Source organism: Hypomesus transpacificus, chromosome 19, assembly GCF_021917145.1.
Source record: "Hypomesus transpacificus isolate Combined female chromosome 19, fHypTra1, whole genome shotgun sequence".
NCBI lineage: Eukaryota > Metazoa > Chordata > Actinopteri > Osmeriformes > Osmeridae > Hypomesus > Hypomesus transpacificus.
In genome coordinates, this window is record NC_061078.1 from 15713493 (window position 1) to 15731809 (window position 18317).

Here is an 18317-nt window from a genome sequence, read left to right on the forward strand (position 1 = left end):
GGGCAGTTTGGTCAGCATGTGTAGAGTGGTGTGACGCTAGTGTGCACAGAGTATGAGTCATAGGTGGTGTTTATTGGAGCAGGGCTTAACCCGATGCCCAATACATGTCTGGCTTACTTTATTTACAGCTTGTCTTTACATTCACAGGTATTTTGAAGGATACATTTTTGATCTATAATTACTGTAACACAGTCATTTCATATTGCTCTATTGCATATTGATAGTTTTGAAAATAATTGTATCCTACAAATGAATATTCATCCCTTATTTGACTTGAAATGGATCTTGCAACTGGTCAGCACCAGCGTTGGAGTCTGTGAGTAGCATTAGTGTAGTAGCTGTGTGGTTGTGTCATGTTGTGGTTTACTGGTTTTTCGTAAGTGAAAGCCCACACCTCTCCACTCCTCACCTCCCCGGTTAGGCAGCGCTGTTCTGCTCACTCGTGGTTTTCTGACAGCCAGCCCATCAGGAAGCCAGCGAGGAGGGGGTCTGAGTGTGTGTGTGTGTGTGTGTGGGAGGGGGGGAGGGGGGGATAGGGGGGGGCATCCCATTTTTGGGAGGGTTATGAGTGTTTTTCTGTGTGTTGTGGTTAAAAAGGGGGAGGGTGGAGGGGGGGGGGGGGGTGGTTGCGTATGGGGCGTAGAGGTGCTGATATGAGGAGCGGACAATGCATGAAAGACCCCAGCATGGGGCCTGTGTCCCATTGTCCCATAGTGGGCTCCTGTCACTTTCATTTTACACCCCCCTGTCCGGAGTCAGGCCAGCTTTGATATGGGCTAGGGGTGCAAGGGATGATGGGGTGTGGGGGGGGGGGGGGGGGTCAACGGTGTCTGCGAGGGGGGGGGGGGGGGGTTAAAGAAAGAAGTTGGGGAGAAAGATAGAGTCCGTGAGGTGTGTAATAAGATTGCTTTTTATCCGACAGCGCCGCGTTAAAGAGAAGGAAGCTGTCCGGGCCTGGATAAAGCAGGGGGGGGGGAGGGTGAGGGTGAGGGGAGGGGGGGGGGGGGGGTGCACCTCTAATTTACAGAGAGGCGCTGTGACACCTGGTTAAAAATGATAACAACAGCCTCAATAATCATAATGAGAGTAACGAGAGCTCAGTCACACTGCTCGGCACTGGAGCCCAGAGAGGAGCCGAGCACAACCCCCACTGCCGGTGCTCAGCTCTGGGGAGGGAAAAGCACCGCTCAGCCCCCGCGCTGGTGCTCTCGGTCTGGGCAGGAGAGAGGGGAGAGGGACAGGCAGGCGGGCAGGCGAGGCAAGGCAAGGCAGAGGAGCATGATGATCATGAGGGAGAGACATGCAAAACAGAGCAGGGAGCACTGGAGCCACTTTCAGGTAGGATTGCTTTTCTGTGTTTCACGAGGGCAGTTATCAGGGCTACAGGAGGGGAAGATTATCAGGATGAAAAGGACATTGACTTGGTGATTTATTAGAAGAGTATATATATATATGTGTGTGTGTGTGTGTGTATATATATATAATTATTTACTTGTGCTCTCCTGTCTGAGCAGTCCTGGAAAGTGCAGTGGTTGCCATCTATTATTTATTTGGCCGTTTGTGCCTGTCAGGATGATTAGTATTGGTGTAATCACTGTTCTACTGGGGAAAGGACAGCTCCTCTCCCTCCACTGAAGGTAATGTGACTGTCTTCAGAGTCTCATCTTCACCAGACGCAGCCTGCCCCGGCATCTGCTTTTGTCATCTCCACACATTTCTTCGTTTTCCCCTTCTCCGTGTGTCTAACTGTCTGTTGCCGCTCCGCCGCCCCTCCCCCTCCTCCCCCTCCTCCCCCTCCCCTCCCTCGCCCCCCCCCACCCCCCCACCCCCCGTTAGTGTGTGCGAGTGCCTCACTCTCCCCCTGCTTGTGTAGGGTGACACCTATGGGTGTGACTGAGGCCCTGCACTCACACACTGGCAAAGGGAGAGAGAGTGCGGCGGGGGGTTTGCGTGTGTGTCCAGCGAGCAGACACATTCTTTTTTTTTCTTCTTCTCGTTTTGGAGGGGGGGGGGGGGGAGAGGGGGCGGGGGGGTGCGGTGGGAAATGTGCCTGTTTTCTCCGAATGTCCTAGGAAGAGAGAGAACATTTAAAGGAGAGAGAGAGAAAGAGAGAGTGAGAGAGGCGAGAGCTTTGCCAGTCTTTCTTCGTGTCTTCAGTCTCTACCATTTTAGCTGTGCATGGGGTCTACCCCGTGTGGGTGTGCGTGTGCATGTGGGGGTGTGTGGTATTATTTGACGTGCAGCGTAACACTCCAGTACGATAGGGAGTGTGTAGACAGTACAGACAGACAGAAGGGGCACTCATATTCCTCTAGCAGATGAGGGTAATCTCTGTGTCCACCCTTGGTTTGTTCAGCTCGCACGATTAGATGAACAGAACCGTTCCATGTCATTGTATTAGGAGGGTTAATGAAGATGATTAATTAGAAGACAACCTTCAGGCTGTTGTCCTTTACATTTGGGAGATTTGGGTTCGAAATGGCCTATTGCCATAGCTTTGAGTGTTTTCTCCTCGTCTATTTCCAGTTCTAATCTATGACTACGTTTTAGTGGCTCTCCCATTTGCATCCTACTCTTAGGCCACTAGTGACCTTTCATTAATTATGGCTGGCCCAGCTTTAATCATTGTGTAATACCGTTGGAGATGAGGAATAGGCACGGCCATTTGCCACTTAAGGATGTAGCGCTGCTCCTGGAATTAAATGTCTGCATTTCTGCATATATTACGGGAGGTGACCGCGCAGCGTGTGGTGAAAGTGTCATACATCTTGATTAAAAACCTAAATGAAGAAGTGCCGTGAGCAGGAGGAGGGTGTGGGTCGGGGGGCTGAGGGAGGGGGAGGTGGAGGGGGGGGGGGGGGGGAGGGGGCACTTCCACACCCCGCGAGAGGTCCGTCTGGGCAGCGTTGAGGTGACAGCTGTTGTATTCAGTGACGTTTGAATGGAGTTTGAATCTGGACTGCCGGTCGCCGCAGCGCTGCGCCGGGGAACACTGTGGAGGTGTGGAAACGGAAGGCGCGCGAGGGAAGGGGAGCTGAGAGCGATGAACGGCCCCCCCCGTTTAGATTTTTTTTTTTTTTTTTGAAACGTGTAAAATTTACCTGGGGATTATTTTGTAATCTGAGCACTTGTGCGGCTGTATGGTATCCTCATTTAGCGGGACTTGTGTGGATTTGTACAGGCGGTCGTAAGAAGGGATTTCATGGCTCGGAAGCTCTTCTCTGGTGTTCCGGGCGATGCTTAAGGTCTGCTCCCCCAGCACAGGATGGGCTACATTGGTTGGAAACTGCAGGTTGCCTTGGAAACATCATAAAAAATATGGTCAATAATAAAAGAATGAAAAATGTATTTATGCAAGTGGGATCTAGGGAACACTTAAATGTTCGTTTTACTGGGAGCCAGTTATCCCTCTTAAATACCTTCATTTAAACACAGGATCGGTCTGCTGCTAGCAATAATGCCTAACAACATAATCCATACACCAATCATGCTACAAGAGGTTCCTCATACAACAGGAAGCAGGCAGGAAAAGAAGGATATTGCTCTGGCCTTTCGCTTGACACAAAGGTGTTTTCCTTAGACTTGCTCTGTCAATGAGATTCTCCCAAGAGTCACAGTTATTACCATGACAGGAACAATAGCAGTTATTGCTATGAAAGTTGATTGTTCAGCATGTCTTTGGCGAAGTGAGGATACAGAGAAATGCTTTTCGGGCCTTACTCAATCATGGTGAATTGAAGAACACGTCGCCCTCTCAAATAGCTGAACATTCCCTCTGAGCCAGAAGAGTATCTCTGGTACTATGTACAGCAGTGTTGGTATGTATGGAATATTGCCTAAAAGTACTCCAGTATTTCATTAGCTACCCCACAGTAACAGGCAGTGATTCTGTGTATGTCAGAGTACATTGGTGATTTAGATCCCAAAACTCTGGTGGGATGTGAAGTGCAGTCTGATTGAAATGGATAAGGCCTTGACAAAAACCTCCTATGTGTGTTTGTTTGAATCTGTGATTTACTTTTGTCTCTATGATTCATAGACTATGGAAGCACCAAGTGTATTCATTTCATAGGTCTCTTATCAAGAAGGGGTTGATATAATAAAACGTAAAACCAGAACTTCCTGGTGAATGCATGTCCATTAGATGAAGCAGATTTGATTGGAATGTTCCAGAATCTGTGGCGAGAGCATATTTCTGATAGTAAATTTTGACTGGGCTTTGAAATAGTATTTAGATTCAGATTATATACAATATTACGTAACTAAAGTACTCCAAGTGCTCTGGACGATGTCAGGTCATAAAAATTGTGTAGGTTGTGGTTTTTCAAGTGGTGAGCTCAGATCAGATGAGTGTTGACTGCAGGGCTGAATATTTGAACAGGACATTTCAGAAGCTGTTGTTGTAGCATTGTCAATATATCAATAGCCCGTCCAGTAGAGACCTGAGCGTGGAAGCGTTTTCAAAAGAACATTTAAGTACATTTGTTGAGAATTAGCTGACTTGTGTAATAACTGATAGGGCTTATTGACTGCGGCCCAGTTTACTGTTGTCAAATCAATGCTGTTGCGGGCCAGTCACACTACTTTTAAACAAACTTAACAGGCGAAGGGGGTGCTCAGGGGGCACTGGAGAGAAATAAAGAAGATTGATGCCCTTTTTATTATCATTTTTTTTGCCATCTTTTCCTCAGTGTTACTTACAGATGGCATTATCGGATATCCATTGTTTGGACTTCAGTGCCTCTAAAAGGCCTGATATATTGAGCTAAGGCTTTTAAGGTGGTTACAGGGGATTTCAGCATTCGACTTGGCCGAAAAAAATAAAATAAAAAGGCAGGTCTGAAAGTTTTAAATATTTATGATTTTTATTTTGCAATAGCAAAGTAGTCAAAGTGAAATGAGCCATGGATTGGTAAGTAGCCTAGCAGACGGCAGCTGGAGAAAGTAATGTATGAAGAGAAAGAAAGAGAGAGGTCTTTCTCTGGGCACACACTCCCTTTTCATCCTCAAATCTTTTTCCTGTCTGCCTACTTCAAACCGCTTTGGAACGTATGTGTATGTTTCTACCACATGTGTGCGGTTTTCAATGGTTTTATGTTCATATTAAACAGAGGAAGCTATAAAGATATTTATGTCATGGTCTTGAATAAATGAAGAATTATTACTCTGGGTATTGTAGAAAAGGAAATCGAATCTTACTTCGCATTTTTTATTCTTGTTATTATAAACATTTTGATGGATACAGGGAACTTAATTCTTCTAAATGCATTCTCTCTATTTGTGTTTTTATGAACACATTTTTAATTCAATATTTTAATCAAAATAAATTGCAAAATGCATCCATGTAGATCAAGCAGCACAGGGCAGAAAGCAGATCCCGCCCCCTTTGTCTGGTAACCTTGTAACTGCGTGTCAGCGAATGTAATTGTTGTAAGCTCCTATAGAAAAAAAACGCTGCCGTCCCTTTAAGTGCTTCCACCAATTCTGATGCTGTGTTGATTTACATATCCTATCCTCTCCTCCCCCTTCAGGAGAGCTGAGCGAGGATGTGGAGGCTGCCAGTGAGACCACCACAGAACAGGAGGACCAAACCAAAGACAGAGAGAGTGGGGGGGAGAAGGAGCTCGCCAAAGGGACAGGTAAGGCCTATATTTACACTACACACATGCAGGGGCACACTGCCCTTAGGGACCATGAGATGCAATGCCTAATTTGTTGTGAACAGTAGAGCTTTTTTGTCTAAACTAATTATACACATTCTGCCAAAATAGCAGAACCCCTTTAAGTATTATGGGTCTGTTTTAACTCCACAAATTACATTTATTTCAGTTTCTTAAAAAGACCTCTGTTTTTTCCATGTAGGTCTTTTGTCATCACAGCACATCACATAAATTAAGCTAAATTGACAATTGAGAGATAATCTAGTCAGGTGACATGTGACTCATGTTTTGTGTTCTCTCAGTGGGTGATATGGACAGAGAGAGGCCTGGATGCATAATTCCAGCTCTACCACGTGTGTGTGCACATGTGATGATTGGTTCCCCTCCTCCTCCACCTCCAGCTCCGGCCTTCCTGCTATGATTGGGTGTGATAGAAACACTCACCTGTGCTAAATGCTCTAAGACAGAGGGGGGGTTTTTCTACAGGGGCTTTTTGGTGGCAGGTGCAGGGAGTAGGGAAGAAGGGAAGGAGGAGGGATTAGGGGAGGAGTTAAAGGCATGGTTTAGGCACATCGTATCATCCATCTATGGTTGCTTAAGATGTTAATGAGCTTTTAGGTTTTTTATTTGAATACTCAAATTTGATGTGACCAGTTGATTCGTTGGGGTTTTCTCTAATTCAATTTAGGAACATTGCTAATGCAGGGTTTGTGTGTGTATGTGTGTGTGTGTGCTTCCATGCGCGTGTGTGTGTGTGGGTGCATGTGTGCGTGCGTGTCTGTAGAAGAGGAGGAACAAGGCCCACTCTGGTGGCCAGGAGAGCAGGCTGAACAGGAAGTGAATGTGACTGCCCCTGACTTTGCAGGCCCTCTAGCCTTCTGTTAATGTCAGAGCACTGCTAGCAGTTGTGTCACCCCCTGTCAGAGGTCTGGACAGCCAATCTGACTACGCCAGAAGGACTTGTTTCAACATAATAGTTAGTACAAAAATAGTTAGTAGCATTACAAGTCATTTGAATCATATTTTTTTTAGTAATGTCATTTCTCAGAGAATATTTGAAAAGCTTTGTGGAGACAGTGCCGACAGGCCTGGGATGCCTCTTGGAGACTGGGGGGGGGGGGTGGGGTGTTGAGACACGTCTTTCACACATACTGTGTGAGCGTCCCTCAAGCAGCATGTGCTCTGCTGCTTATAGGTTACATGCTCTCAGCATTAGAACATGGTGATGGGAACAAGGAAGTGGAAACTTCTGGAGTACGTTTTTCGTTTGTCATGCAAAAAGGTTACATCCTGGATTTTAATTTACGATTTGGATGAACTAGTGATACTGAGTTAACTGGGATAATAAAGTAATTGTTATAGCTTTTGTGGAATATGCAGGGCTGGCAGGTCATAGCTGGATTGACTGTGATCTCCTACTGTTTTATAGAGTTGATAGTGACACCAGATGTGTAAGACTCACAGGAATGGAGTTGTTGTTTCTACTCAACTAGCTCCTTGAGTAAGAGGATGTTTTGATTTACAGTAGTCAGGTTCTGAACGGAAAAAACAATTCAGGCCTCCTGCACGCCTAACATTTTTTAAAGAAAGTACAGCAAAAAAGTTCATCCCACCTTTTGAAGCCCAATCGTTGCAATATGTCTTTGATATTCAAACTTTCTTTTAAATAAGGGCGAGTTGTTTTGCGCTCTTTGAAAGGGGCGCCACTCCTCTTTGATGGGAGAAATAATGATATGCATGCCTGCCTGAAAATGGCTAAAAGTATATTTTAACACATCAAAATAAAGCACTTTAAAAAGCATTAAAATGAGCTGAGCGATTAATAATTCAGTCATACCTGTGGTGCACAGGAAGACGACTCCTAACATTAGGAACCCTGCTTTTTGAAAGGCATGCAATTTGATACAAGCATATTCAATTCCATTCCTCCCCTCTGTCAGTTGCTAATCACCAAATAAGTGTGTTTCTGTGTTTTCACAAAGAAAAGATGTGCTTGCATATGAAAAATTTACAGCTCCCCAGCAGCTTATTAGAAACGCTTAGTTAAAAATAGCGTGTGCATTATGGAAGCAGGTCTGGAGCTCTGTTTGATGTCAGTGAAAAGGTGGGTGGGGGTGGTGGTGGAAGGATGGAGGAGCGGAGGAGGAGGGGTGTGGGAGGGGGTTGGCGGGGGGGGGGGGGGCGGCGGCGTTGTCAGCTGAGCATAGACAGCTCTACTTCACTGGAAGGTTCCTTTTTAGACTTGACTTTTTCTGCGATTGATGGACGCCGTCGGAGCAGCCGCTCAGAGACGGCACTCCCCGGTCCTGTGTGGAGGAAGAGGCAGAGCCCACAATGCATCTGGGAAACAGACACATACATGTTTTAGCTGATGGACGCCTGTGTGGCAGATACTCCGCCGCGCCGTGTTTAGACGGCTGCGTGATCGGCAGAACGAACCTGTTATTTAAGGGAGTATCTAAAAGGTGTTCTGTCTGCCGCCGTCTGATGTCGAGCTCTTTCTAAGGTCCGTCATTAGAACCATTGAAGTGTTCCCTCACATCATTGTCATGCAGCCGTTGGATAGTGGAAACACTGCTCCTTTGCAAACGACAGCCACTGTCAAGCGCGCGACATTCGAGGACACCGAAGAAAGGATTCCTCCTTTTTTAAAGCCACTGTCAGTCTGATTTTTCTCTTTCGAGTGCCAACGCTCCTCGCAATTCATTAAAGTCATTTACAGAGACATGAGAAGGCTGTGTAAAATGCATATGCATTCGGGCCCGTCATCTCCTGAAAGATGTATTCATTATTCCGTCGCTTTTCATGCGTTTCACAGATCTCACACGCACATGCACATACAAACACATAGGTACGACTTTCGTCAGGATTCAATAGGAGAAAAAGGAAAGAGACAACGGGGGGGCACGCGTAGTCCAGGTGAACCGCGACGATAACGAAAACGCCGGCTGAAGCCACAATTGAGCAACAAGCCACCCAAGGGGTTGCTCCTAATGCTGCCTATGAAATCTTTATAAACGGCCGACCGCGAGCTTCCCTCTCCCGACGCCTGGTTCACCTCGCTGAGGCAGCATTAGTGAAATGGAGGGGTGCTGTCGGGGAACGGGTCCTGCTCCTCGATGACGGCAGGAGGGGTGTTAATGCAGGAGCTGGAGGCACGGGGGGGGAGGAGGGAGGTGGGGAGGTGGGGAGACGGGGAGGTGAACAGGGGGGCAGGAAGAGGGGATTGTTAATCCACTTAAGGGCTGGGAGGAATGGCCACAATATGATTTGACATGTTTAACATAAATGTATGGGAAAGGTTGGAATTGAGGTGGCCTATATGGGGAAGTGGAAGGGGTGTGTGTGTGTGGGGGGGGGGGGGGACAGACATGCATGAAAGCATGTGTGTGTGTGTGTGTGTGTGTTGGGGGGGCTGTAGTCGTCCGCAATTGAGCTTTATGAATAATTCTTCCCATACTCCTCCTTCCTGACTTTCAAATGATGGGAGCTGCAGCAGGAGGAGATGATATTACAGCGCAGGTCATCCGCATTTACACTGCCAGAGCACCCAACCAAATTGGTCCCATCTCTTTTCCCTTAAATATTTACTCATACCTATGAAATCTCCGTGATTGGATGAGAACGCAGGAGCCAGCTCGTGTGTGTGTGGGTGTGTGTGTGTGCGTGGGTGTGTGGGTTTGTGCTGCGCAGGTGAGTGGACATGTTTGTCTGAGTGTGTGTGTGTGTGATAAATTGCTTGTGAGTGTGAAGGGCAGATTGAAAGAGGTGCAGGTCTGTCTGCTCAGTGAACATCAGCACCCCCTGGATGTAGTTGAGCAGTACTGCAGGCACTCTCTGTTCAGGCTTCTGGCTTTCTGGAGCCCTACTGCCACAGTTGTGGGAGTCTGAGAGTAACACACGCTGTAGATTTGGAACAACTGACAGTCTTATTTATATGTATCTATTGTAGTTTTAAGTGGTCAAATGATCAAATTCATTAGCATTATGATTAATTTTCAAAGAATTACAGTGGGGTCATTCTAGGGAGAAGCTGGTGATTATAGTAATAATGTCGGTGATTAGTTGACTTTGAACTCCAGCTTGACTGTAGTATTCATTAACTACACTTCAGCTTTTGAAACATGCAGCCCACCGCAGCAGCCACGGTTGGTTCTTAAAGCGTGCCATCTAGGAATGTGCTTGCAGTAAGTGGTATCACGAGAAGTCAGGGGAGGGCTGTGACATGTTTACATATTCATATCATGTCCTTTGAGCGCTTGTCATCCTTCAAATTATAATTCCTTTTGTCTTTGAAGATAATAGACCATAAATTGTCCTTGTTTGCTAGCCAACTCCCCTGAAAGATCAGTGTTTATGAGTTTCTCTGTGGCTGGTCTAATAGGCCTTCATCGTCCCACTGCAGTGTCTGACTGGGAATGTCCTCTAAAGGTGAACGCCATGTCAGCTTAGCTGCTCAGCGGCCTGAAGATGAATAACTCCGCCGCTAATTAATATCTTCTTTTAATTTCTTCCTTTTTAAATGTGTCATTGTAGCAGCGATGCCTGTAGGCCTACACAAACCACTCTGCCTCTCTCCGTCTGTCTGTCTGTCTGAGCAGTGGAGCTTTCTCATTTAATAAAGGCAGACTTATACACCAAGGATAGAAGGAAATGATGAGCTTCCATATGAAGTCACTATTGCGTGAGGTTTGGGTTGTAATTTTCTTTATTTGAAATTAATTGATGCAGAGTAATTACCTGAGAAATAGGAGGTAGAATGGAATACAGTCTTTGGTCGCTCTGGGCTCTGACACGGGGGTTGTAGATTAAAAAAAGACGGGCAGAAAAAAGAGATCATATTCAGTTATTGTTAGGATATGCATTAATAGTGAAGGACTCGTAGCACAGTGGAGTTGGACCTTCTCTCCATATTAATGGTTAAATTGCTGAGGGACTGGAGGCGGCTGTGCCCCTTGTCGTCTGGCGCACAGGGACATGGGAAGATGTGGAGCCTGCTGCAGTCATTTAGCCCCATGGTGTGGGGGGGGGGGGGGGGGGGGTGGAGAGCTAGAGAGGTGCAAAGGCTGAGGGGTGGGGTTCAGGAGATAGCGTGGGGCACTGCGGGGTCTATTTTGTGGAGGAGTCCAGTGTTGTAGGACTTTGGAGGCGATGCTTGTGGTCAGTTGGCGGCTTGGTCTGGGGTTGACTGGTGGTTATCAACAGGGAGGAAGCCTAAACTGTGGTTGACTTGTAATGACTGGAGGCATTGGTCCAGAAGGGCAGGACTGGGACTGTGGAGACTGGAAAGGCAGGGGGATGGCGACCATATACATCCTGTTTCCAGACCAGCTGGGGGACAGTAGAGAGAGCGAGAGAAAGGAAAACAGCGAGACATAGTGAGAGAGCAACATAGATAGATGGAGAGCAAGAGTGAGAGACATAGATAGACAGAGAGAGAGAGATAGAGAGACAGAGAAGAGAGAGAGATAGAGAGAGAGAGAAACAGAGAGAGATAGAGATAGCGACAGAGACAGACAGAGACAGACAGAGACAGACAGAGACAGACAGAGACAGAGAGAGAGAAAGAAAGAGAGAGAGACTTCCCCCCCCCCCCCACACACACACCAAGGCCCATCCCCTCTGTTTCTGTGCCCCTTGTTCCGGTCCCAGAACTCATTCTCAGTGTCCGGTTAGCTCCATATCCCAGACTATTGACTCCCAAGGACATGTCAGATCAATGGCACGATGGCAGCTGTGATTGCATTCTTTTAAGATTTCAATGGCAGAGGACCTGTTGTGTTAATTCGGGCTGCCTTGTGTCGCTCACTCACTCCAGCTGCCATCTTTTTTTGCCCCTCTTGAAAGCCCAACAAGGCTGGGATTGCTCCAGAGAGCAGGACTGTGCTGACAGCCCCCTCTCTGCCAGAGTAATGCAGCCCAGCTCCGGGAGGTGAGACAAGGTGCCAAAGTCCAATTCACTTACGGGACTTGACAGCACAAAAGCCCCTGGTTTACGGAAAAGGGCCATGAATTAATAATCACCTAATTGACTCTTAGTTTTTTTTTTTTCTTTCTTCTTCTTCTTCTTCTCCTGCTCTGCCTTTTGTGCTCTCAGATGAAAGTCCACTCTGTGCATCTGTCAGAAGAGGTTTGTTCTGGATGTTGGCTCTGTGTTTAATGAATGAGATGGGAAGGAGAGGTCAGGGTCACATCCAGGGTCAGGGAGGGGGACCGGAGCAAAATGCTGAGTGTGGATGGTGGAACTGTTTACTTGGGCTGTTAGAAGCGTCTTCAGGACACGTACTGTATTCGCGGCTGCCGGGGAAGAATCCTCTCCATCACAGGGCCAGCTCCGAAGGTTTCAGTGCAAGGTCACACGAAAAAAAGCCAAATATGAAAGCACAGTGCCAAATGTCCTCTAATAGTCATTTGACAGGAGAGACAGCGAGATTTGAATATTAAACATCTTGAATTACTTGATTGTCATTTTATACAGCGTATTAAATTTCAAATGACCTCCCAAGGGCATGCAACTGGTGTGACTTGATGATTGATTCAGTAGCTCACCTACAGACATCTCCCCCCGGAGTAAGTGTGTATCCCTGAGTTGAGTTCCCGTGTCTAGTGCAGCACTGTGGGGGTCCTGGGTGAGAGGGGCAAAGCCCATCAGGACCCAATGTTCTGGTCACGAGCCCCTCTAATGGATCTGGTCGGCCCCTGTTTTCGCCCATGTTCAGATACCAGCCCAACCGCGCTTGCGTTCACACTGCCTCACACAATTTCTATCGTTCTCTTCTTTCGTTCCGGTATGTTCCCAGTCTTGCACTGTGTTGGTATCTTTTTTTTTCCCTCCCCTGGACGTGACAAGGGAAAACAGGATACAGTAGCTAGGCTTTAGTCACGGCTCTGGTGGCAGGAGAGGGTTGTGGGATTCTGAGGAGAGAGCGATTGATCAGATTTATGGAGTCCTTACAGGCCGTGACGAGGTGAGGCTATGCCCTGAGCAAGCCTCCCCAGCCTTCATACACTCTCTCTGCCACACACCCACACACACACACACACACAAACACTTAAACGAGCAGCAGCTTTTTGGGCCCTCCTTTACCCCTTAAAACAAACAGCCCCTCATCTCAGCTCTCTCGTGTTAATTGAGGATCGGTTAATTGTATAACTAAAATGCTAATTATCCAACCATGTTTATCCTCCTCACCACTACGCCCAGAGCAGGCTGGTGTTTACATCCTCTCATGTATAGTGCCACTCAACTCCCTTATTGTCAACATGGCTGACTGCTAGAATCACTTGATTTTTTGCTAGTTGTTTTGTTCGGCAGTTTGGGACTTTAGACACAGTCGAAAACCAGGTGCTGGTAATATTATCCTCTATTATTGTGGATTACATAGGCCCCTGTATTAAAGTGTTAGTGTTGGCCAGAAGCCTGCCATGCCGGATTGTGTACTGTAGCCCATCCTCCTGGCCTGATAGACGACACCAAGCTCATGGTTCTCTCTCTCTCTCTCTCTTTCTCTCTCTCTCTCTCTCTCTCTCTCTCTCTCTCTCTCTCTCTCTCTCTCTCTCTCTCTCTCTCTCTCTCTCTCTCTCTCTCTCTCACACCCTCTCAGACCTCAGCTGCCTCCTCCTCTCCAGCTGCTTGTCCTGTTTTGAGAGCCTCTTCTCAGCCTGTTCCCATATGGGCTTTTATGACCTCGTCTTTATGTGTGAGGATTTCCACTCCGACAGTGACCGCTTAGAGAACAAGATCGGGCCCTAGACGAGCGGGCGCTCAGGCAGGAACGGCCGGGGAGGAGGAAGACCTTCTGCTCCCCCGACCTTGGGGACGCACAATGCCATGTCACGCAGTCCTAAGGCCATCAGAGGAGTTTGGGGACATGGAAGCAGATGAGAAGAGGGGGGCTGCCATGACAGGAGCGGCAGAGAGGATGGAGAGCGGGAGGGGACAGTGACTGAGAGGTTTTCACGTCAGCGAATAGGAGCTTCCTTTTGTTTAACATTTCCTCCGTTGATTGGTGGATGTGTTTAATGGGATTGGCTGTGACTGGGCCCTAATGGAGCCTCCTCGGCTGATCCCAGTGTCTCTGGGAGATCCAGCAGGCTGCTCCCACCAAAGCCAGGGGCCCCCACTGGGTAATCAGCTCAACTGCCCCCCTCCTGATTGGAGCTGACATTTTAATGTCTGGAGCAGGAGCGTGGTCAGCCCAGCTTAACCTGACCCCCTCCCCCCCGATGCCCCCCTGTTCTCAATTTGCCCTTCCCGGACTGTACAAATCAGACCAAATTTAACTCTTTATGGCCTCGTTAAGGGCCGGCAAGACACCTCCTTAAGTTTCACAGTGAATTCTTTCCGCTGGCGGCAGGGTGGTGTGGTGTGGCCAGCTCTTTCGGCTGGCTCCGGGTGGATTTAGCTCCTTTACGAGCGTCGGCTTAGCCCAGTATTTCGGCTCAGCTGTGTGATGCCTTTCTGTTTTGCCTCCGCGGTTCTGTCAGGTTTCCTCTTTCTCTTTTCCGTCTGTCTCTCTGTCTTTCTCTGCGCCTCCCTCCCTCTCGCTTGCTCGCTCGCTCTCCTCACTCGTTTCCCTCACTTGTTTCCTTCTCCCTCTGCTGCTTAGTAGGGGCAGGGGACGGCCGTCTGGTTGGCTGAGTGAAGGAGAGGAAGCGTCCGTCTGTATTGTTAATGCTGGCGCAGGTTGTATTAGAAGGATTAGCCGTGTGAGTGTTCCGCGGGCTAGCAGAGCCCGCTGGAGCCTGAGGTGACAGTAGGCAGAGACAGAAGACGGGCAGCTACCTGACAATTAGCCCGGTTTTACATCTCAACACACAGTGAGCATCAAAGCGTGGCTGTCTTGTAACATCCTCTGGTGCATATGGATGCTAATCAGTAGGCTAATGCCGTGTTGGATCCCTCCGGCTGTTTTTTTTGGGGGGGGGGCGAAGAACAAGGTTTTGTTTCTCCTCAAAATTCATCCGGCTTCCTGAGATGTGAGCGGGGGGGTGCAGGGGTGCTTAGCCTCGCGCCAGCGTTGGCTTGTGAAGGAGTCCAGGAGGTTTGGCTCGGAGGATGCCGGAGCCCGGGTGTGAATCTGTCTCTCCGTCCACTCTCTCTTTGTCACAGTCCACTTGGCTCGACCCACAACCCACTGGAGGAGGCTTAGCTGCTTACAGAAATTCCAATTAAGTGTAGAGTTGCACTGGCACTCACTTGCTGTGTAGGCACAAAGAGCAGGAGGATTTGCCCAAGCTGGGTCAAGCTATAGGTCACTGTTTCCACCAGGATTTCAGAGGATATTGGCTCCACAACTTCTAAAGCTCTAACTGCCAAGCAAATTGCACCTCTTCTCCCTCCTCTGACACGATTTCTATTTCATCCCCAGCATAAGAATCTAGAGACTTCAACCCTCTTTGGTAGCAATTTAAACTGAAATGTATTTTGATGAGGAGTAAGCTTATACAGCCATTTGGTCATGAGTGCTATGAATGTTGACCTCCTCCTACCGCGAGCCCCCCACCCTCCGTTGCTGCCCTAGGAGTAGCTAGCCTACCTTGTAGGCCCCTAGGCCCAACTCAACGTCCACTGGCCTTTGGTTCAATTGCACCCATGTAGAAGATGCATATCTGTCTGTTGTCTTTTGAGGTGAATATTCAGTACATTCCCTCCTTGCTCTTTGTCAACCACGTGTATTCAGTACTACCATATTCACTGTATTCAGTAGAGATTAGAGATCAGTAGATTTTTCTAACTTATTCACACACCTATAAACACAGTAACACCAGATTGTCTCAGCAGACTGGAATACGCAAATCAGCCATGCCCACCTGTACAAGGCAAGCTGTAAAGGAACAGTGGCAAAAAAAAGAAAAAAACACATAATTAGAGGAAGCCAGATTTGAAGAGGGGTTTGAGACAGATGTGGATCTCTTCACCTCACCGCTGTCTGATAAGATAGCGAGGCGACGCGTTTGCCTTGCCTCAAGTTTTTGGGCGAGTCTCTCATCTCCAGCACCACTTCAAACACGGGCGTCCGACGTCGAGCGAGACATAAAGCTGGCCGCCTCGGCAAACTCATGTTTTGATTACCCGTCGGAGGCGGCGTCTGATGTCCAAACGATGCAGCGTTGGGAGAGTGTGTCTGCGCTGGCATGGAAGGAGGAGGAGAACGAGTGTGGGGTTTTTGAGGGGGACTTGTGGGTTTGGCTGATCAACTGCTTCCCTGCCCAAGTCCCATTAAAAGTGGTTATATCACATTTAAGAAAGACATTTCCAAGCCCTTTATCCACTGCGGTATTGATTGACTCGTTTGTGAGCTGCCAAGTCTTCACCTCGTCTTGACGAGTCTGTCTCTTTTTTCTCTCCTTCTGTGCGTGTGTGTGTGTGTGTGTCTACGTGTGTGCAGCAGCAGCATCCAGCCAGTTGGAGAGGGACCAGACGGGTTCTCCGATCCCTACCAAGAGGTCCTCCTCCAGGTCAGAAGCCACAGAGAGCCCCCTGTCCTCCAAGCGCCCCAGGACCGCCGACAAGAGTGCCGCGGAGCAGGTGAGACGTCCTCTTTTGGCACTCCCATCTCAACACAAGTGTCACACTGAAGGACAGATGGTCACGTTTGGCAATACTGACACTTGGTTTTTCCAGCTCTTTGAACTTGGCATTCAAGCCAAGGTTGTCCGAAGCAGCAATTACCATGTGCTCATTACAACTCTAAAAAGTACACATTAATTAAGCAAAAGGAACTTAAAGTTGTACTTCTAAGCGTTTTTAGATGTTGGAATGAAGCGGCCCCTTTTTGCATAATGCATGACTTTTTAATCCTCTTAAAAATTAGTTTTTCCTTCTTTTTTTTTGCTGCGGTTGCATTGCTAATTGTGCAAAAGGTGAAAATCAATATAGCATTTGACAGATGAGAGAGCTTTGAAGTGTGTGCCAGGAATGACTGGTGCTTTCGGTATTACCTCCATGATCACAGACACAGACACCTGCTCCGCAGTGAGGAGGAAGCTCTCCTCGAGCTCCACCACCTCTCCCCCTCTCAGTGCCCACCCAGCTCTCCTCACCGTCCATCTCACACCATTAACCTCCCTGTGGCCTCTCCCTCCCACGTCTCTCCCTCCTCCCCCTTCCCACACTCTCTCTCCCCTCCCTCCCTCCCCTCGTCCAGATGTACCAGTGTCCCTACTGCAAGTTCAGCAACACGGACCTGAACCGCCTCAGAATGCACGTGATGACCCAGCACTCAGTCCAGCCCATGTTCCGCTGCCCGCTCTGCCAGGACATGCTCAACAACAAGATCCACCTGCAGTTCCACCTCACGCACCTCCACAGCGTGGCACCCGACTGTGTCGACAAGCTCATCGCCACGGTAAGGGCAGCACGCCGGTGGGAACCCGAGCGCTTGGGTCTCCTCGACAGGCAGAGGAGCAAATGCCATGGCTTTGATGGAGCCGTTTAAGACTTCATAGATAAGCACACCGTACCAATAACCAGCCGTGTAGCACCAGCCACGCGCACTGTACACTGTCCTCCGGCACGACATATGCATGACCCATTGTGTCTCAGTCATGGATTTCTCTGTGGGAGACAATAAAGAAGCATCTGTGCGAGCTCAGTCTGTGTTTGTTCACAAAGGGCAGTGTGGCAGGCCTACAGTAGCTGCACTGGTGGGTCAGGTCATGGACCAGTGCAGGGGCGAGCAGCGTTCCCCTCCCCAACAGGGAATGACTCACTCGGCCTTACTCAGCCAGCCCTGCCCGGCCTCTAATGAAGCATGTCTCTCCTGTCTTTCCCCCTGCCAAATTGATGACATTTGAGCCTTTATCCAAATACAAAGGATACAGTTAATTGTGAAATGACTCGAGGCCATCCCATTGACTGACTGGAAGTCACGTATTAAAGGGTCTGATTTCTGATGCTGCTGCCATGTTCTGCTCTGGCTCCTAATGTGCTCGGAGTCAATCAGCCTTATTCCTCTCCCATTGTTATCCCAGTCAATTGAGATAGTGGGCGAAAACAAGGGGGAGAGAGGGAGACAGATTATTCTGTTGTTTGCTAGATGAGCAGCTCTCTTACCTCCCAGTCCATTTATTAGCACATTGACATTCTCCCCATGTCTATGCTCGCCTCTGTGCCATTCAAAACAAAGGCTTTCATTATTTATATATTCAAGTAATTGTGACACAGATGAATTGAAATTTAATGAATACTTTTTTCTCTCCTTCGCTGCCTTATTGAAATGCAAGTTCTGGCAATGGAAATGATTTTATTCGCCATTTCTTTAATCGAGCCAACCTCCAGTCTCCTGCTCATAATGAATGCAGTGATTTTAGAGAGAGACTATGTAGGGTGTGTGTGTGTGTGTGTGTGTGTGCACAGTCACACACCTCAGACTGTGCAGCTACATCTGGGAACGCACAGAGCTTCCCCTGCTGTTCACACACAGACCCAGGTGGGCGTTGGTACACGTCCTGAAGGAAGATACATTACTAATACAACACTGATATGAGCGTGAAAACAAAGTGTCCCTTTCTCCCCCCCCGGGACAGACCTCACCTCGTTTAGTTTTAATCATCATCAAAGAGAAATAAGCTTTTCTTTTTTCCCTTCTGTCTTACTTCCTGTAAATGACTGAGCAAATGTTGATGTTTGTTCTAGCCTGTGGAGCCGGATTG

General features: G+C 48.1%; 1 protein-coding gene across 1 annotated transcript in view; it reads left to right on the forward strand.

Annotated features, from left to right (window-relative positions):
• Positions 1–18317, forward strand: part of zfhx3b (zinc finger homeobox 3b) — a 78789-nt gene that overhangs the window by 44273 nt on the left and 16199 nt on the right. The window contains exons 2-4 of the mRNA XM_047042393.1: positions 5504–5639; positions 16052–16191; positions 16811–17011. Coding sequence (XP_046898349.1) covers positions 5504–5639; positions 16052–16191; positions 16811–17011 — 477 coding nt within the window. The remainder of the gene's footprint in view (positions 1–5503; positions 5640–16051; positions 16192–16810; positions 17012–18317) is intronic.